The 18,722-nt window shown below is 37.5% G+C and overlaps 1 protein-coding gene across 1 annotated transcript in view; it reads left to right on the top strand.

Moving 5' to 3' along the window:
- Positions 1 to 18,722, top strand: part of ANTXR2 (ANTXR cell adhesion molecule 2) — a 154,902-nt gene that overhangs the window by 52,806 nt on the left and 83,374 nt on the right. The window contains exon 11 of the mRNA XM_049790309.1: positions 6,328 to 6,406. Coding sequence (XP_049646266.1) covers positions 6,328 to 6,406 — 79 coding nt within the window. The remainder of the gene's footprint in view (positions 1 to 6,327; positions 6,407 to 18,722) is intronic.

Below are 18,722 nucleotides of genomic sequence, written 5' to 3'. Positions count from 1 at the left end.
TTTTTTTCTTTTCTCAATTTGTAAGAGGACACAATAATATGAGGTGATGATTCATGTTCTATGGTGGTATAAGAAAAAAGGTGGAACTCTCTATATTCTTATAAGGCAGCATGTAAAATAGAATTTTTCACTTTAAAAATGTTTTAGATAGGGCCCAGAGAGTTAGCACAGCAGTGTTTGCCTTGTAAGCAGCCGATCCAGAACCTAAGGTGGTTGGTTCAAACCATGGTGTCCCATATGGTCCCCATATGCCTGCCAAGAGCTATTTCTGAGCAGACAGCCAGGAGTAACCCCTGAGCACTGCCGGGTGTGACCCAAAAACCAAAAAAAAATGTTTTAGATAATTCTTTCATATCTAATATTCATTCTTCATAATTTGTTTTAAAGTGCATATAAAATAACCAGATATTCTGAATGATCCATTAGACAAATAAGTGTTTCCAAAATTTATAAACTGCTTTTTAGGTTTTAGGCTTTGTGTTTAATATTTTTTGGAAGGGAAGCACATCCAATAGTACTCAGGGCTTATTTCTAGTCCTTCTCTCATGGAATACTTCTGGTGGGTTCTAAGGATTATATGTGGTGCTGGGGTTTGAACCAAGGTTAGTTTCTTGCAAGGTAAGCACCCTATCTGCTGTACTATTGCTCTGACCCCTGCGTTTGATATTTTATGCACATTATTTTATCAAGATCTTCTTCCCTACACAAATTTAAGATAGTTTCCATTCTCTCATTTTACAAAGTAAAAATAACACTTAGAGGTCTAAAAACTAATAAAAAGCACAGGACTTCTAAATAGATTTTCATTTAAAGATTTTATAGATTTGGTAACGATGATGAACTCTTCCTTCCCTTTCAAGTGGCTATAGAATTCAGTGGAACAGCATGGCTCTAGACAAGGATTTGGATAAGTGGATAGTTTGTCTCTATCAATGTCTTCTCTAGCAAAAAAAAATAACAGCTATGGCAAAATAAACTTTGTTCACTAGATAAAATTTGTTATAAAATTATATCTTCTTCACTGAATAATCATGAAAAGTTTTAAATGCTTCCTTCACTTAACAGAGAATTGCTTAATTTCTGTTGATTTTTTTAACCAGATGTTTCTGTTGATTTTTAAGTGCCATTTTTATAAGCAACTTCATGCAGACACTTTCAATATCATTATTACGAAATAAATAATCGGGCCCAGAGAGATAGCACAGAGACGTTTGCCTTGCAAGCAGCCGATCCAGGACCAAAGGTGATTGGTTCGAATCCCGGTGTCCCACATGGTCCCCCGTGCCTGCCAGGAGCTATTTCTGAGCAGACAGCCAGGAGTAACCCATGAGCACTGCCGGGTGTGACCCAAAAACAAAACAAACAAAGAAATAAATAATCTTCCTTCATACTAAAACTATGCCTATAATATCATATGTTTGCAGGTCCATACTTTACATAAAGAAATTAGAATACAGGAAAGGAATGATAGGATTCAACAATACTTAGCCTTAAAAATATGAAAGATAAACCACTATAACAGTAACAAAGGCAGGACAAAACAAGGAATGTAGTTCCATATCATAATCAAATAGGTTTAAAATTCCCACACTAAATAAATTGTCTAAGAGTCTATATTAAATTGGTTTCGATGCTCAGTTGATAAAAAACACTGAAGTTATTTTTCTTTACTTACTGGTATATCTGGTCTGGATTTAACAAAACATTTTTTAAAGCAATATGTTTTGAAGGGAGTGTTTGCTAAGAAAATATTTTTATTTATTTATTTTTGTTTTTTGGCCACACCCGGTGACCAGAGTTTACTCCTGGCTATGCACTCAGAAATTGCTCCTGGCTTGGGTGACCATATGGGATGCTAGGGGATCAAACCATGGTCTGTCCTAGGCTAGCGTGGGCAAGGCAGATGCCTTACCCCTTGTGCCACCACTCCGGCCCCTAGATAATATTATTCTATGGGACCTGAGCCATATCACAACAGCTAGAGCATTTGCCTTGCACATGGTTGACCTGCGTTTGATCCCTGACATTCTATATGTCCCCCACCCCAACTCCCAAGCCTGCCAGGAGTGATTTTTGAGCACAGAGACAGGAGTAAAACCCTGAGTGAGTCAGTACTGCAGTTATGGCAAACAAAAAAAAGTTTTTACATAGTGTTATTCTAATTTTTGAAGAAGAGTAGCTAGAAGCTTGATAGTAGTGTTTTACCTGGTGGATCTGCTCCCATGTGAAGTTAAACTCAATGTTAAATTGAAAAAAAATTCTTTAAGGATTTTATTTTATCAATCCCCTATGGTTTGATGGAAAGAGTTCAAAATTAGTTAAAATCATTATTTTTATGTCATTAACAATTCTGTGATTTAAATATCTTATCTGTAGAATTTTGAAAGTAGGATTTATTTTGAGTTATTTTGATGGAACTGGACAGATAGTACAATGAGTAAAATGTTAGCCTTGCACAAAGATTAACTGGGTTTTATCCGTAGTATACCAAATGTTCCCTGAAACTCTTCTAGGAGACATTCTTTAGTGAAGAGCTGGGAGTAACTAACTCTAGAGCTTTGCAAGGAGTAGCTCCCAAATCCCCCCCCTCCAAAAAAAAAACTTGTGCAATTCACTGTAATACGTCAGTATACTGAACATCAGACACAAGGGTAGTAACTGTGATAAAGAAGCTATCAAATAATGTTTCTTTTTTTTTCTTCTCTGGCATCATCACTGGAATTTATTGATTTTCTTTTTACTAGAAGCTGGAGATTACTTGTTTTATATTAAGTCTCTATTATAAGTAGTTTTGGGCAAGGGATGAAGAAGAAATCAAAATATTACTAATATAATAAAATATAGTAACAGTAACATTCTAGAAATTTAAAGTTATTTAAATTTAAATATAAAGATATATCTGGCTTCTAGTTTCTAGAATTTTAAATATTTTATGAGAATAAAGTGTGACGTCATATAGGCAGATGGATTAGCAAAATGCTACCTGCTCTTTTACTTTAATAAATGGATAGCTTTGATTCTTTTGTCATACTGATTATATTATGTGATGATATGCTTTTTTCTAAAATTAATTTCTTTATTTAAGCACCATAGTTACAAACATGTTAGTAATTTGATTTGTCAGAAAATGCACTCCCCCTTTACCAGTACAACTTTCCGTCCACCTATGTCTCCCATACACTTTGTAAATTGTTTTTGGAAAAGAGTTGTTTTCTAAGTACCTCAAAGCTTTCTTTGTTACTTTTAACTTAATTCTGGGATACATAGTTAAAAAGGTGTTAGTTGAGTTTTGGTGGTACAGTGTTCCAACATCATTCCTTCATATATTGTTATGGTGTTTGTTTGTTTTTTTTTAAAGAGCTCAATGTATAAGAAGTGTATTCCTAAATATACAAGTAGCCTCCTCCACCACTTGTTTTATTCGAATACCTTTTCTTTTTAACTCAGTTTTATTTATTTGTTCTATTCTAATATATACATTTTTTTCTCTATCCTTACCATTTTTGGTGCTGCTTGGTACAAAAAGCCTTGACTGGGATAAAAGCTCAGATCAAAACCAGACCACAGAGACTGTGTGTGCAGCCTGTCATCCTTACCCAGAATAGCACCAGCAACACAGTATGACACCATACATTTTTGTATGGACACAATAAAAAAGGGGAAACAAGATCTTATCTTCTAGGGATAAGAACTCACACCTTTTATAGCAGAAGGGTGCCTCCCATCCTGAACATGTGTCATGTGGATACAACGCAGTCTCCAGGAGATTGGACAGTGTTAGTCCAATCCCAAACCCCAGAACCCAGACTTAGAACTGATACAGCTCCAGGCAACATCACCAGGAACTAAGCTTCATTGGGAGATTTATAACACTGCTCTGGCACCAACTTGTGCCAGTTTTGATATAACAACGAGGAAAGGACAACTTGACCTAAGACAAGGTTGTCCTATCACATCACCTAACACTAAATAGAAATCAGAAGAGGTTTCGTCCTTTGAACTGTGAAAAATAAGAGAACCGACAACAGAAAACTGACTTTGACAACCGTGACTGACAAGAACCTACCTTGGGACCAATAAGGAAAACTCTACCCTAGGCTGTAGCCCAGGACTCCAACAACAACATCAACAAGATATCTTATTGCAGAGGCCCAACTTGGACAACAGAGACTGAGCAGAGCCTTTGGATCCATAATATCCTAGGCTTCGGCTGAGGGACTGAACAAAAGCAGGGAGCAAGTGTTACAGAAGACTGAACACAACAATAATGATGGATAAGAACCTCTAGAACCATAAAGACTCTATCCTAGACCCTGACCTATAACCTGCGCAAATACCAAGATCGCTAGCTACAGTGGCTTGATTTTCTCGCACACAAGTGAGAGGAAAGTTTCCTGGCACCACAAAAAAGCCTTTGGGATGGGGTAACGAGTATATATGGAGCCAGGGGTTGATCCCATGATGGTATGCTTCAAGGATGGAGAAACCCTGGATCTCTTAGGCCACAGGAATTCCCTTTCTTCTCCAATGCTTACTGTGCCTATGCAAAAAAAAAAAAAAAAAAAAAAAAAAAAAAAAAGGTGGGAAAGCCAAACCCTGTCACTCCAGCACCTCTACTTTTTCTTGTTTTGCTTTGATTAGTTAGTTTTTGACTTTATTTTTCTTCTCTTTTTTCTACCACTTTTCTCTTTCTTTTTCACTCTTTGGGTTATTATTTGGTGATTTATTTTTATTTTTATTTGCCAGGTGCATTTTTTTTCTCTTCCATTTTTTTTCTCTCTTTCTTTTATTGGTAGTTGTTACCAATTTTTTTTCTCCCTTTTTTTTCTTATCCTTTTTATCTCCAATGACAGTGGAATGGATGCTCAATCTACAACAAGCTGTAAAGTGGAGACCAGTTGCACTAGCATTCTGGGGGTAACAGAGGGAGACATGGGATTCATGCTGGGAACAGGGGTGGAGGGAAGACAGCACTGGTGTTGGGAATGCCCCTCGTTTATTGTCACTATGTACCATAAGTGAAATGATGCAGTGAAAGATTTGTAATGCACTTTGGTCACAATAAAAATTAAAAAAGAAAAAAGAAAAAATTCCAACCTCTGAATGAATAGTGCCAGATAAGTAGAACATGAATTAATGAAATAATTACTATTGTTTAATATTTGGAAGTTATATTTTCAAAATTACAGCTGTATTTTATTTTATTTCTAGTTTGTGGGTCCTATACCTGAGACTGCTATACTACTTCTGGTAGTGTTGGGGAGGGAGATCATGCCAGGCAAGGACTCACATCGAGGCTCCCACATGCAACGTATGCACACTAGACCAGACTCTCTCTGGCCCCTGACAAGTGTATTTTAAGTATGATATTTAACTTTAAATCTAAATTACCTCCTTCTTCCACCTTTAGCAGAAATTTAATTTTATTTTTTAACTTTAAGCACTGTGATTTGTCATTTATAGTACTATTACTGGTAGAATTTTATAGAGAAAATGTTGCAATACTGCATCATCCTTTAGTGTCCATTCCGTTCCCTACTCTATTGTCAGTATTTCCATCCTATTAGTCTCCCACCTTCCTTTCCTCTCCCTTCTCACAAACTCAGTTCTATTGACTAAATCTCAGGTTCTGTTGCCTTGAGGCATTTGGCAGGATAGTTTAATATCTTGGTGCCATCTATACTAAATATGTACAAATTATGGGTGTTTTTTCTCCAGTTATCTTGGTCTTTCAGGTCAGTTTAATATTTAATCTTTGAATATTGTTATTTCCATTTTTATATTCTTAAACAATTCTATGATAGAAATGTTAGAGACAGGGAAAAATAAACTAAATGGTAACTAAAATTTTCACCCACCTACTTCTTAGAGGTTTGATTCTGACATAATCTCAGCATTAAGGCACTTCATTGCATTACTGTTTCTGTTTGTTGGAACTTCTTTTAGGAATTATAGATTACTTAAGGAATTTGTCTCTATGAGTGAGAACTGCAGATTAGAAAGAAAAATACTGACACTGCCAATCAAAACCAGATTTTTTTTAAGTAGACTTTCTAATTTGCTTGGAAACAAACATTTCTGAGAATATAGATTTTGTTTTGTTTTGTTTTGTTTTTTGTTTTTGGGTCACACCCTGTAGTGCTCAAGTGTTACTCCTGGCTTGCCTCTCAGAAATCGCTTCTGACAGGCTCAGGGGACTATATGGGATGACGGGATTTGAACCACCATCCTTTTGCATTCAAAGCAAATGCCCTACCTCCATGCTATCTCTCTGGCCCGAGAATATAGATTTTAATTTTAATTTATTGTTGCTTTATTTTCTTTCAGAACTCTTGATGTTTCTGTAAGCTTTATTAGAGGAAAATCTCATATCTCTAACTCACTAACAGTGACTGCCACAGAATGTGTAAGTAAAAGATTTTCGTAAGTTATATTTTGAAAGTACTCTTTTTTTTTTATAAATTTGGATGTTTTTATAAATTTTATAAGTTGTCATTATAACCACAAACATAGGCAGTATTCTTTCTACACAAAGAAGAACATTATGGGGCTGGAGAGATAGATCAATTGGAGGTGTTTAAAGTACATACCTTGTAAGATCAACCTGTTTGATCTCTGCCACTGCATAAAGCCCCTTGAACAAAAGAAGGAAAGTTACGACAATTTTAAGGAAACATTTGTCTAGACCTTATTTTAGGTGGTTTGGATTTTTTCCTTCACAGCTTAAGTGAGATTTTGATTTCTTATACAATTTTACTTTGATATTTATAATATTCAAAAGTCAAATTTAAAAATTAAAGTAAGGAGGCAAAGAATGTGGTTAAAGTCTTGGGAATGTCTCCGTGGTTTGATCCCTGGCACCAAATAGTCTCCAGATAAAAAATAATGATTTACAGTAGGAGTAGGATCCCAAAACAAAAGCATTTTTCTTTATATTCAATATATGAGCCAGGTATATAGCTCATTGGTAGAGCTTGTGTCTCACATCTGTTATGCCTGGGTTTGACTTTCCACACACCACCAATAAAATAAATATGTATCAAATAATATTTTCTGTTAGAGTATTTGGATATTAAAGTTACATTTTTTGAAATCCCTATTTTTAATATAATTTATATTTTATCATAGTGGCTTACATATTGTTGACAATAATATTTAGGTACATATTAACATAATATCAGTGGGATTCCCATCACCGAATTATCTTTCCTACACCTCTGTTCCCATCCTACTTCGCATATCCTCTTTTCTCACCCCCAGAGCTGCCAGAAATTGGTCCCCTCTGAGCCTAGCTTACTACACAGTGGTCCTACACCTGTTTTGGTCTTGGTACCTCCCTTGTTTCCTCCTCTAACTGGGAGGCGGTACTAGATAGTTCCAGTTATGTGGTTTTTGTTTGAAGAAGAGAAAAGTGATAAACTGGGGTAAAAATCAAATACATAGAAAATGGGTGGAATCCTTCTAGAGGCTTTCATCATCGGTTTGAGAGATGAAGGGGGAAAAAGAAGGTGAAACACCTCAACAGTACAAAAAGAAGTGTCAAATAAAATATCCAGTGAGCACTCCAAAAATAAAGATAAGCACCACATAAAGGCCATCATGGTCTTGACATAAAAAACATGGCATAGTACCTAAAGAAAAAGAAAAGAAGAAAATAAATAAATAAATAAATAAATAAATAAATAAATATAAATGGAGACAACAACTTGAGTACCCATACAAAACGAAGAAATCGACAAAACCTAGATAGATTTGTTTTGTGCTTTTTTTTTTCCCCTCCTGCACAGGCACAGTAAATATTGGGGTCATTCTAAAAGGAATTCTATTGGCCTAAGAGATACAGTGTTTCTCCACCCTTGGAGTATTTTATCATGGTATTAACTATAGACTCTGTTCAGGTTCATTTACTCTCCTCTTGGTGTTTTTGTGGTGTATGGAAGACTTCTGCTCCATCCTGGGTGATAAGATCAGATCTCTGTATCTAGAGATCTCGGTATCTGCACAGGTCAGGGAGTGGAACTTATGATGAAGTTCTAGAAGTTCTGTTCCCTCGGTGTCATTTTAATCCATTTTCTGTGGTTGGTGGTCTTGGTCTTTGCGGTGATCTTAGAATGGAACCTGTGATAGCGTCTTTCTTTGTGTTTCCAGAAGACCCATTCCATTGCAATTGTCTCAGACGGACCTTTGGAACTGGAGATCACGGTTGTTGTGTAGGTCGTAACTCAAACCCTAGAAGAGGGCTTTTTTATTGGTCACAGGATACATACAGTCTGGTCATGGTTCTATCAGCCAGTCATCTGTGAATAGCGCTCTTGGCTTTTGGACTGACCAAAGGGTGACAAGTCTTCTGATTTTATTTTATCGTCAGCTGGAGGGGTAGGATAACCTGCTCTTAGGTCAAGTTGTTCCCATTGTCCTAGTTGTCAGGATATCACATTAGAGCTGGCACTTGTTGGTGTCCGAGCATTACTGAGGATGTCCAGGTTGGGATTTGTTTCCTGTAGCTGTCATGAAGAACTGTGTCGTTTCTGTGTCTGGGATTCAAGATTCAAGTCTGGACGGTTGGTGTCTAATCACCTGGGGTCTAAGTTGGGTCCATGTGACATATTTTCAAGGTGGGAGATGTCCCTGTATTTTAAACAAGCATGAGTTCTTATCCCTAGTAAATAAGAGCTCATTTTTATATGTAAAATTTCGCCTTTTTTTCGTGTGTCTTTGCAGGGGGAAATGGTGCTACATTATATTGCCGGTGCATTTGGGGGTGGAAAAAGAAGAAAACGGTAACAGGTCACACACCCAAAAAAGATAAAAATAGAAATAAAAATATATGTGCATATGTATATATGGAACAAAGATTTAAAAAAATGAAATAACAAAGTAATGAAAGGAACAAAAAAGGTGCAAGAGACTATCTTACATTTGGGGAATAGCAGGTAAAGAGGTAGTACAATACAGGTCTTATACTTATGACAGAACTATAGGTTTCCCCATTGTCGTTTGAGATTTTCTTGTGGTGTGTGGGTTCCCGGGCACCTTTTCATCACACACCCTGACCTTCTTGAGATTGGCAAAAGCTTTGCAGCAGGGAGCTATTGGGAAGAGTTCTTGCTTTGAGTATACTTTTAGAGCTAAGTCCGGATTCAAGTAACAGTCCACGTTAGGAAGAGTTGGTAAGGAGGGCCACGCAGCATGTGTCAGCAGGAGAGTTGGTTGCCTTTTCTTGCCAGGGATGAGGTGTGGGTTTAACTTGGTGCCCCTTCGCTTGGGTGCTGGGTACTGGTTTGTTGGGGTAGGAGGTCAGTCTTGATGCCTAATAGATTAAGAACTGAGGGTGAAGAGTTTTAATAAAGTGAGAAATCTGGATGGGATTGAGGGGTGAAGGGATAGTCGAATTTCCAAAGGGGGAAAGGGAAAGTACATATAAGGGGCAGGAAAGAAGAGAAGAGAAAATACATTAAAAAGAAAAAGAGAAGAAGAGAGAAAGAAGAAAAACAAGAGAAAAATTAAAGTAGTGAGAAGAAAGGAGAAAAGGACAAGGGAATGCTAGTTTACTTGAATATGTTCAATGAGGAGTAGGGCCCATAGAATAAGTCTGTAGGTCCAGTTGCTGCTTCGTTGTTCTGGCTGGTCCAGTGTTTCAAATCCTAAAAGAAGATATTACCTAGAGATTAAGTGTATGTTAAGGAGTTTTCTCGGGACATTCTCGTAGTGCAAGCTGGGTATGGTATCTCGTGTGACTGGGCCCCGAGATGCCATCTTAGTTTGTCCACCCTTTGTATCCAAGAACGCCTGTGGACAAAAAAGCTGAGAGGTTATTTTTAAATATAGTAAGATTAAGGCATTAAAACATATTGTTATGAGATGTTCCCATTGGAGTCAGTCAGTGATTTCCCATGGTATTCTTTACCTGTAATCCTGTATAAGATCCCTAAGGGATTATTATGGGCCTCTTTTGTAGAAGGCTGATTACATATCTGTTCTCTCTGTGCTGCTGCTTCTGCTGTTGCTATTTTCTTTGTGGTATAATGTGTAGTCAAGAGTTTGTGTTCTTTCATGTGTTTTGGGCACTGCTCCCTGGTGTATGTTGTCTGTTACAGTGTTTGAGGTTTCTACCTTATTAAACCCTGTTATTTGATTGTTGCATATTAGTTGTATATAGGGTGTATGTTCTAGGTGCTTCAGAATAGTGCTATCGTTCTGTGTTTATCTTTCATCTTCTGACTTACTTTGTTTAACATAATATGTTCTAGGTCCATCCATGTTGCTGCAAAGTCCATGATTGTATCATTTCTGACTGCCATGTAGTATTCTATTGTGTATAGATACCACATCTTAATGATCCACTCCTCTGTTGTTGGACATTGCGGTTTGTTCCAATACTTGGCTATTATACTGAGTGCTGTGATAAATAGTGGGATGCTCATATACTTTGGGATGAGTTTCCTTCCGACTTGGGGGTAGATACCTAGGAGAATAATTGCTGGGTCAAATGGCAGCTCAACTCTTAGTTCCTTGAGCACTCTCCAGACTGTTCTCCATAGGGGTTGGACTAGGGGGCATTCCCACCAGCAGTGGATGAGAGTGCCTTTCATACCACATCCCCACCAACAGAGGCTGTTCCCATTATTTTTGATGTGAGCCATTCTCACTGGTGTATGGTGGAACCTCACTGTTGTTTTGATTTGGGAAATCCCTATTTTTTAAACATGTGTTTTAATTTGCTTATCTTTAGTATTATATTTTCTGATGTAAGGAATTGATGATAACTTGTTAGAATCTTATTTTGAAATTATATTTTATTAGAGATGATGCATTTATATGAGGTAAGCTATATTAAAATGAAATTTATTAGATTACAGTAGATTGCATTAGATAGGGGCATTAGGTTTTTGAGCATGAAATATCAAAAAACAAGGCTAGACAGATAATTTAATTTTATAAATATACTTTTTTGATCATGCAATTTAAATTTTTCTACATGTGATTAAATTTTAAATGTTTTTTTTATAAACAAAAACCTGTTTATAAAACCCAAAGAATTTTGTATGCCCCTTTAAAGCTGCTGAAGTATTTTTCTCACATTTAATGATCTATGGTTCTTCTATCTTTTTATTTAGGGGTGGTAGGCTATACCCAAAAGTGTTTGCGTTTTACTCTCACACTGTTTCTCTATGCTCAAGCTCTCTTCTGGTATTACTTGGGAAATCATGGGTTCCAGGGACTGAAATGGCTTGGCTGCATATAGTGCACACACCTTAATAACCATACTAACCAACCCTTTGGTTTTTATTTTTTAACACTTTATTAGAGTTAGCCTTCAGAAAATTAAACAACTCAATATTATTTTAATAAGGATAGTTATGCTTTCCATCGAAAGAATATTACAAGGCCAGAGAGACAGCACAGCAGTAGGGCATTTGTCTTGCACGATGCCAATCCACGATGGATGGTGATTGGAATCCTGGCACTCCATATGATACCCTGAACCTGTCAGAAGCAATTTCTGAGCACAGAGACAGGAGTAACCCCTGAATGCCTCCGGGTGTGAACCAAAAACGAAAGAAAGAAAGAAAGAAAGAAAGAAAGAAAGAAAGAAAGAAAGAAAGAAGAAAGAAAGAAAGAAAGAAAGAAAGAAAGAAAGAAAGAAAGAAAGAAAGAAAGAAAGAAAGAAAGAAAGAAAGAAAGAAAGAAAGAAAGAAAGAAAGAAAGAAAGAAAGAAAGAAAGAGAGAAAGAAAGAGAGAGAGAAAGGGAGAGAGAAAGAAAGGAAGGAAGGAAGGATGGAAGGAAGGAAGGAAGGAAGGAAGGAAGGAAGGAAGGAAGGAAGGAAGGAAGGAAGGAAGGAAGGAAGGAAGGAAGGAAGGAAGGAAGGAAGGAAGAAGAAAGAACATTACAAAGAAATCAAACACTTGAATTAAAATAAATGCCCAAGAAAGAAAGAAAAAAAGAGAGAAAGAAAGAAAGAACATTAAAGAATATTACAAAGAAATCAAACACTTGAATTAAAATAAACACCCACCTTTGAGTTCCCACTGAATTACCTAGATAATTTTTCAAGTCTTTGCTTTTATCTTGAAAATTACTAATTTTTCACTCCCCATATCATCTGTAATTTATGTTGCATTTGTAGTTTTTGTGTATACTGCAGTTTGGAGTTAGCTAATCTCAGGATGTGGTTGAGATTACAGGCATTTGTGGTTTAGAGCTTCAGTGTTTAGCTCACTGGAAGGGTGTCTCTATCCTTCCTATTTTGCACCTGCAAGCATCCTTTGCACAAAAAAGAACTTAGTAACCTGAAACTATAATTTTGCTGTGAGGAATGCTGAGTCAAAAAGTCTGGAATGGTCAGGTTGTACTGTAATGTATTTTCCTTTGTTTTTGGGCCACACCCAGTAGTGTTCAGGGGATACTCCTGGCTCTGTGCTCAGAAATTGCTCCTGGAAGGCTTTGAAGATCATGTGGGATGCCAGGAATCAAACTCGGGTGTGTCCCATGTTGGCCACTTGCAAGGCAAGAGCCTTTTGTCTATCGCTGTGGTCCCTTGTACTGAACTTATTTTTTTCTAATGTACTTTAAAAGAAATCTTCCAGGGGCCGGAGGATATCACAGTGGCAGGGTGTTTGTCTTGCATGCTGCCAACTGTGAATGAACCTGGGTTTTATTCCCAACATCCAATATGGCCCCCTGAACCTGACGGGAGATATTTCTGAGTACAGAGCCAGGAATAATCCCTGAACACTGCTGGGTATAGCCCCAAAACAATACAAATAAATATAGAGTCTTCCTATGCTAATAGTCTTATTTTCATAGTTCTCAGGATAGTGGTATTTAACTAAAGACTGTTTAAGAATAAGATACTTTTGGGGGCCTGATTGATAAAAAAAAAAAAAAGAAGGTAGGGTGTTTGCCCTGGCATGAGGCCAACATGGTTTCAATCCAATTATCCCATATGGTCCCCAGAGCCTTCCAGGAGTGATTTCTGAGTGCAGAGCCAGGGGTAGCCCATGAGCTCTGCTGGGGAAGCCAAAACACAAACAAAATATTTTTAAAAAGAATAAAAATACTTTAAGAAACAGAGACTTTGTTAGTCATAGGCAGAGAGAGTAAAGAGGTAAACTATAATATTGAATAAAGGAACTAAGTCCTGTTCAGTGAGAAGGTCGATCTTATACAAGTTTTGGGGAAGGTAAGAAAGGGATCCCTGAATAGGAAATATTGTTTTATACAAGGCAAACATCTAGGGATCAATCTGAGGTGTAATGCCACTACCAGTGTTTAAAAGAAAAGGGTATAAACCTACTGTTCTTTCAGATATTGAGAAGAAAGACTATGTTTTAAATTTATTGTTTTTTCTTAACTTATTTTTTTAATTATTATAATTCAGTTTACATGTTTTTAATAGTATTTAAGATTTATAGTTTCAGGGCTGGAGCGGTAGCACAAGCAATAGGGCATCTGCCTTGCACACACTAGCCTAAGTAAGACTGCGATTCGATCCCCTGGCATCCCATGTGGTCCCCCAAGCCAGGAGAGATTTCTGAGCACATAGCCAGGAGTAGCCCCTCAAAATCAAACAAACACAAAGATTTATAGTTTTGATATACAGTCACTATATTTTATCATTACCAAAGTGCCCGATACCCTCCACCAAAGCCTTTATTTTACTTTGATTCTACCTCTTCATTCTCTCCTCCCATAATTTTCTGCTTTGTAATCTCAGTCCTGTATTCCAAAACGCAGGTTTTTTTAATATAATTTTTATTTTAATCATAGTGGCCTACATATCATTGACAATAATATTTTAGGTACATATTAACATAAGATCAGGGGAATTCCCATCACCGAATTGTTCTCCCTCCACCTCCGTTCCCATCCTACCTCCCATATCCTGCTCCCTCACCCCCGAGGCTGCCAGAATAAGTGGTTCCCTCTGTGTCTAGCTGACTACTTAGTGGTTTTACACCAGTTTGGTCTTGGTACCTCCCTTATTTCCCACTCTAGTTGGGAGGTGGTACTAGATAGTACAACTTATGTGGTTTTGTTTGAAGAAGAGAATAGTAATAAACTGGGGGAAAAAAATCAAATACGCCGAAAATGGGCAAAGTCCTTCTGGAAGCTCTTACCCTAGTTTTGAGAGATGAAGGGGAAAAAAGGAGGTGGAACACCATAACAGTACAAAAAGAAGTGTTAAATAAAACATCCAGTGAACACTCCAACAATAAAGATAAGCACCACATAAAGGCCATGGTCTTGAGATAAAAAACCTGGCAGAGCACAGAAAGGGAGAAAAGAAAAGAAAAGAAGAAAAAATAAGTAAATATGAATGGAGACAACAACTGCAATAACCACACCGAAACAAATAAATTGGCAAAAACTAGATTAAAAAATTGTGGGTTTTTTGCCTTTTTTTCTTTTTTCTTCCCTTCTGCACAGGCACAGTAAATATTGGGGTCATTCGAAAAGGAATTCCCTTGGCCTAAGAAAAACAGGGTTTCTCCACTCTTGAAGTATATTGTCATGGGATTAACTATAGACTCCTTTCAGGTTCATTTACTCTCCCCTTGGTGTTTTTGTGGTGTATGGAAGACTTCTGCTCCATCCTGGGTGATAAAATCAGACCTCTGTATCTAGAGATCTCGGTATCTGCACAGGTCAGGGAGTGGAACTTATGATGAAGTCTTTCTTTGTGGGTCTAGAAGTTCTGTTCCCTTGGTGTCATTTTAATCCATTTTCTGTGGTTTGTGCTCTTGGTCTTTGTGCTGATCCTAGGACTGGGCCTGGGATAGCATCTTTCGTTGTTTCCAGAAGCCCCTCATACGTTGTAATTGTCTCAGACAGACCTCTGAAACTAGAGATCATGGTTTTTGTGAAGGTTGTAGCTCAAACCCTAGACTAGGGCTTTTTTATTAATCCCAGGATACATACAGTCCAGTCATGGTTCTATCAGCCAGTCATCTGTAAATCGCAATCTTGGCATTTGGACAGACTGAAGGGTGACAAGTCTTTTGGTTTTGTCTTATCGTTAGCTGGTGAGGTAGGATAATCTGCTCTTAGGTCAAGTTGTTCCCAGTTTCCTCATTGTCAGGATATCATATTAGAGCTGGCACTTGTTGATGTCCGAGTAGTATTAAGGATGTCCCGGATGGGATTTGTTTCCTGTGGCTTTTGTGAAGAGCTATGTCATTTCTATGTCTGGGATCCAGTGTTCAAGGCTGAACGGTTGGTGTCTAATCACCTGGGGTCTATTTTGGGTCCACGTGATATATTTTCAAGGTGGCAGACGCCCCTGTATTGTAAAGAAGTATGAGTTCTTATATCTAGCAGGTAAGAGCTCGTTTTTATATGTAAGATTTCCCCCTTTTTTTAGTGTGCTTTTGCAGGGAGAAATGGTGCTACATTATATTGCAGGTGCATTTGAGGGTGGAAAGAGAAGAAAACAGAAATAGGTCACACACCCAAAAAAGATAAAAATAGAAATAAGAATATATGTGCTCATATGTGTATGTATATATATATATAAAGAAAAAATATTTAAAAAATGAAATAAAAAATTGATTAAAGGGACAGAGTGATGCAAGAGACTACCTTACATTTGGGGAAAAGCAGGTAAGCAGGTGCAATACAGGTCTTATACTTATGATGGAAGTATAGGTTTCCCCATTGTCTTTTGTGATTTTCTTGTAGTGTGTGGGTTCCCGGGCACCTTTTCATCACACAACCTGACCCTCTTGAGAATGGCAAAAGATTTGCTGCAGGGAGGTCCTTGGAAGTGTTCTTTCATTGGGAATACTTTTATGGCTAAGTCTGGTTCAAGTAACAGTCCACTTTAGGAAGGGTTGGTAAGGAGTACCGCGCAGCATGAGTCAGCAGGTTGTCTTTTCTTGCAGGTGACTAGGTGTGGGTTTGACTGATTGTCTCTTAGCTTGGGTGCTGGGTACTGGTTCATTGGGGTAGGAGGTCAGTCTTGATGCCTAATGGGTTAAGAACTGAGGGTGAAGTTTTAATGAGCTGGGAAATCTGGGTGGGATTGAGGGGTGAAGGGATAGTCAGATTTCCAAGGGGGGGGGAGGTGAAAGTAAATGGAAGGGGCAGGAGAGAAGGAAAGAGAATATCAATTTAAAAGAAAAATTAGAGAAATTAAGAGAAATTAACAAAAAATAAAGTAGTGAGAAGAGAGGAGAAAAGAGCATGGGATTGCTAGTTTGCTTGACTGTGTTCGATGGTAGGGCTTGTAGTATAAGTCTGTAGGTCACTGTTGCTGCTTCAGTGGTCTGGATGGTCACGTGTTTCAGGTCCTAAAAGAAGGTATAATCTAGAGATAAAAGGTATGTTTAAGAGTTTTATCAGAACATTCTCATAGTGCAAGCTGGGCATGGTATTGCGTGTGACTGAGCCCCGAGATGCCATCTTAGTTTGTCCACCCTTTGTATCCAAGAACGCCTGTGGACAGAAAAGCTTTGAAGTTATTTTAAATATAGTAAGATTAAGGCATTAAAACAAATTGTTATAAAATACTTCCATTGGGGTCAGTGATTTCCCATGGTATTCTTTATTTGTAATCCTGTATTAGATCCCTAAAAGATTATTATGGGCCTTTGTAGTAGAAGGCTGATTACATACCTGTTCTCTTATGCTGCTGTTCCTGTTGTTGCTGGTTTCTTTGTGGTATAATGTGTAGTCAAGAGTTTGTGTTGTTCCTCTTTTATGTGTTTTGGGCACTGCTCTCCAGTATATGTTGACTGTTACAGTGTTTGGGGTTTCTACTCTGTTAAACCCTGTTATTTGGTTGTTGAGTATTAGTTATATATAAGGTGTATGTCCTAGGTGCTTCAGAATAGTGCTATCATCCTGTGTTTGTCTTTCATCTTCTGGCTTACTTCATTTAACATAATATGTTCTAGGTCCATTCACGTTGCCGCAAAGTCTGTGATTGTATCATTTCTGACTGCCATGTAGTATTCCATTGTGTATAGATACCACATCTTAAAGATCCATTCATCTATTGTTGGACATCGAGGTTGGTTCCAAGACTTGGCTATTATACTGAGTGCTGTGATAAATAGTGTGGTGCCCACATACTTCGGAATGAATATTCTTTTACTTGGGGATAGATACCTAGGAGAGCAATTGCTGGGTCAAATGGCAGCTCAATTCTGAGATCTTTGAGCACTCTCCAGACTGTTCTCCATAGATGTTGGACTAGGGAGCATTCCCACCAGCAGTGGATGAGAGTGTCTTTCATACCGCATCCTGCCAACACATATTGTTCCCATTATTTTTGAGGTGAGCCATCCTCACTGGTGTAAGGTGGTACCTCATTGTTGTCTTGATTTGGATTTCCCTAATGATGAGTGAAGGTGAGCATGTTTTCATATTTTTGTTGGCCATCTTTTGGTCTTCCTCAGAGAAGTGTCTATTCATTTCATCTCCCCATTTTTCTATAGCTTTATTTGGTTTGGGAGGGGGCTCAGCTTTGTGAGTGCTTTGTATATTCTGGATATCAGCCCTTTATCTGACATGTTGAGTGCGAAAATTTTTTCCCATTCAGTTAACTGTCTTCTTGTGTTAAGTAGGGTTTCTTTCGCCATGCGTAAGCTTTTTAGTTTAGTGTAGTCCCATTTGTTTATGTTTGATGCTAAAGTTCTTGCCATTGGCATTCTATCATCAAAGACTTTTTTGATATATAGATCTTCAAGTGTTCTGCCTATTTTTTCCTCCATAAACTTTATAGATTCGGGTCTGATTTTAAGGTCTTTAGTCCATTTTGAGTTGACTTTTGTACATGAGTGAGGTATGGGTCAATTTTCAATTTCTTTTTTTTTTAATTTTCAATTTCTTACAAATGGTTTTCCAGTTGTACCAACCCCATTTGTTGAAAACTCTTTCTTTGTCCCATTTCAAGTTCTTGGCTCTTTTGTCAAATATTAGTTGACAATATATCTGGGGGCTTATGTCTGGAAATTCTGTTCTAATCCATGGTCTGAGGCTCTGTCCTTGTACCAGTACCATGCTGTTTTGATCACTATGGCTTTATAGTATAGCTTCAGGTTAGGTAAAAAGATGCCAAACAGTTTCCTGTTTTTTAGTATGTGTTTGTCTATCCTAGGTCTTTTGTGGTTCCAGATGAATTTTATGAATGATTGTTCTAAGTCTTTAAAGAATGATGTTTTAATTTGGATGGGGATTGCATTAAATCTATATAGGAGTTTGGGTAGGATACATTTTGACTATGTTGATTTTATCTACCCATGAGCATGGGATGTCTTTCCATTTCTCTAGATCCACTTCAATTTTTTTCTGAAGTGTTTTGAAGTTTGCCTGGTATAAGTCCTTCACTTCCCTTGTAAGGTTGATTCCTAAGTACTTGATGTTTTTTGATACTATTTTAAATGGAGTTGCATTTTTAATCTTTCTCTCTTCTACTTCATTATTTGTATAAAGAAATGCTACTGTCTTTTGTGTATTGACATTGTAACCAGCCACTTTGCTGTATTGGTTTAATGTTTCTAGGAGTTTTACTGTGGACTCTTTAGGGTTTTCCATGTATATCATCATATCATCTGCAAATAGAGATAGTTTTAATTCCTCTTTCCCTATTTGAATTCCTTTGATTCCCTTCTCTTGTCTGATTGCTATTGCTAGGACTTCTAAGACTATGTTGAATAAGAGTGGAGAGAGTGGACATCCTTGCCCAGTTCCTTACCTTCATGGGAATGCTTTCAGT

Source organism: Suncus etruscus, chromosome 16 (assembly GCF_024139225.1).
Source record: "Suncus etruscus isolate mSunEtr1 chromosome 16, mSunEtr1.pri.cur, whole genome shotgun sequence".
In the NCBI taxonomy this organism is placed as follows: domain Eukaryota; kingdom Metazoa; phylum Chordata; class Mammalia; order Eulipotyphla; family Soricidae; genus Suncus; species Suncus etruscus.
This window is presented reverse-complemented; position numbering and strand designations above follow the sequence as displayed.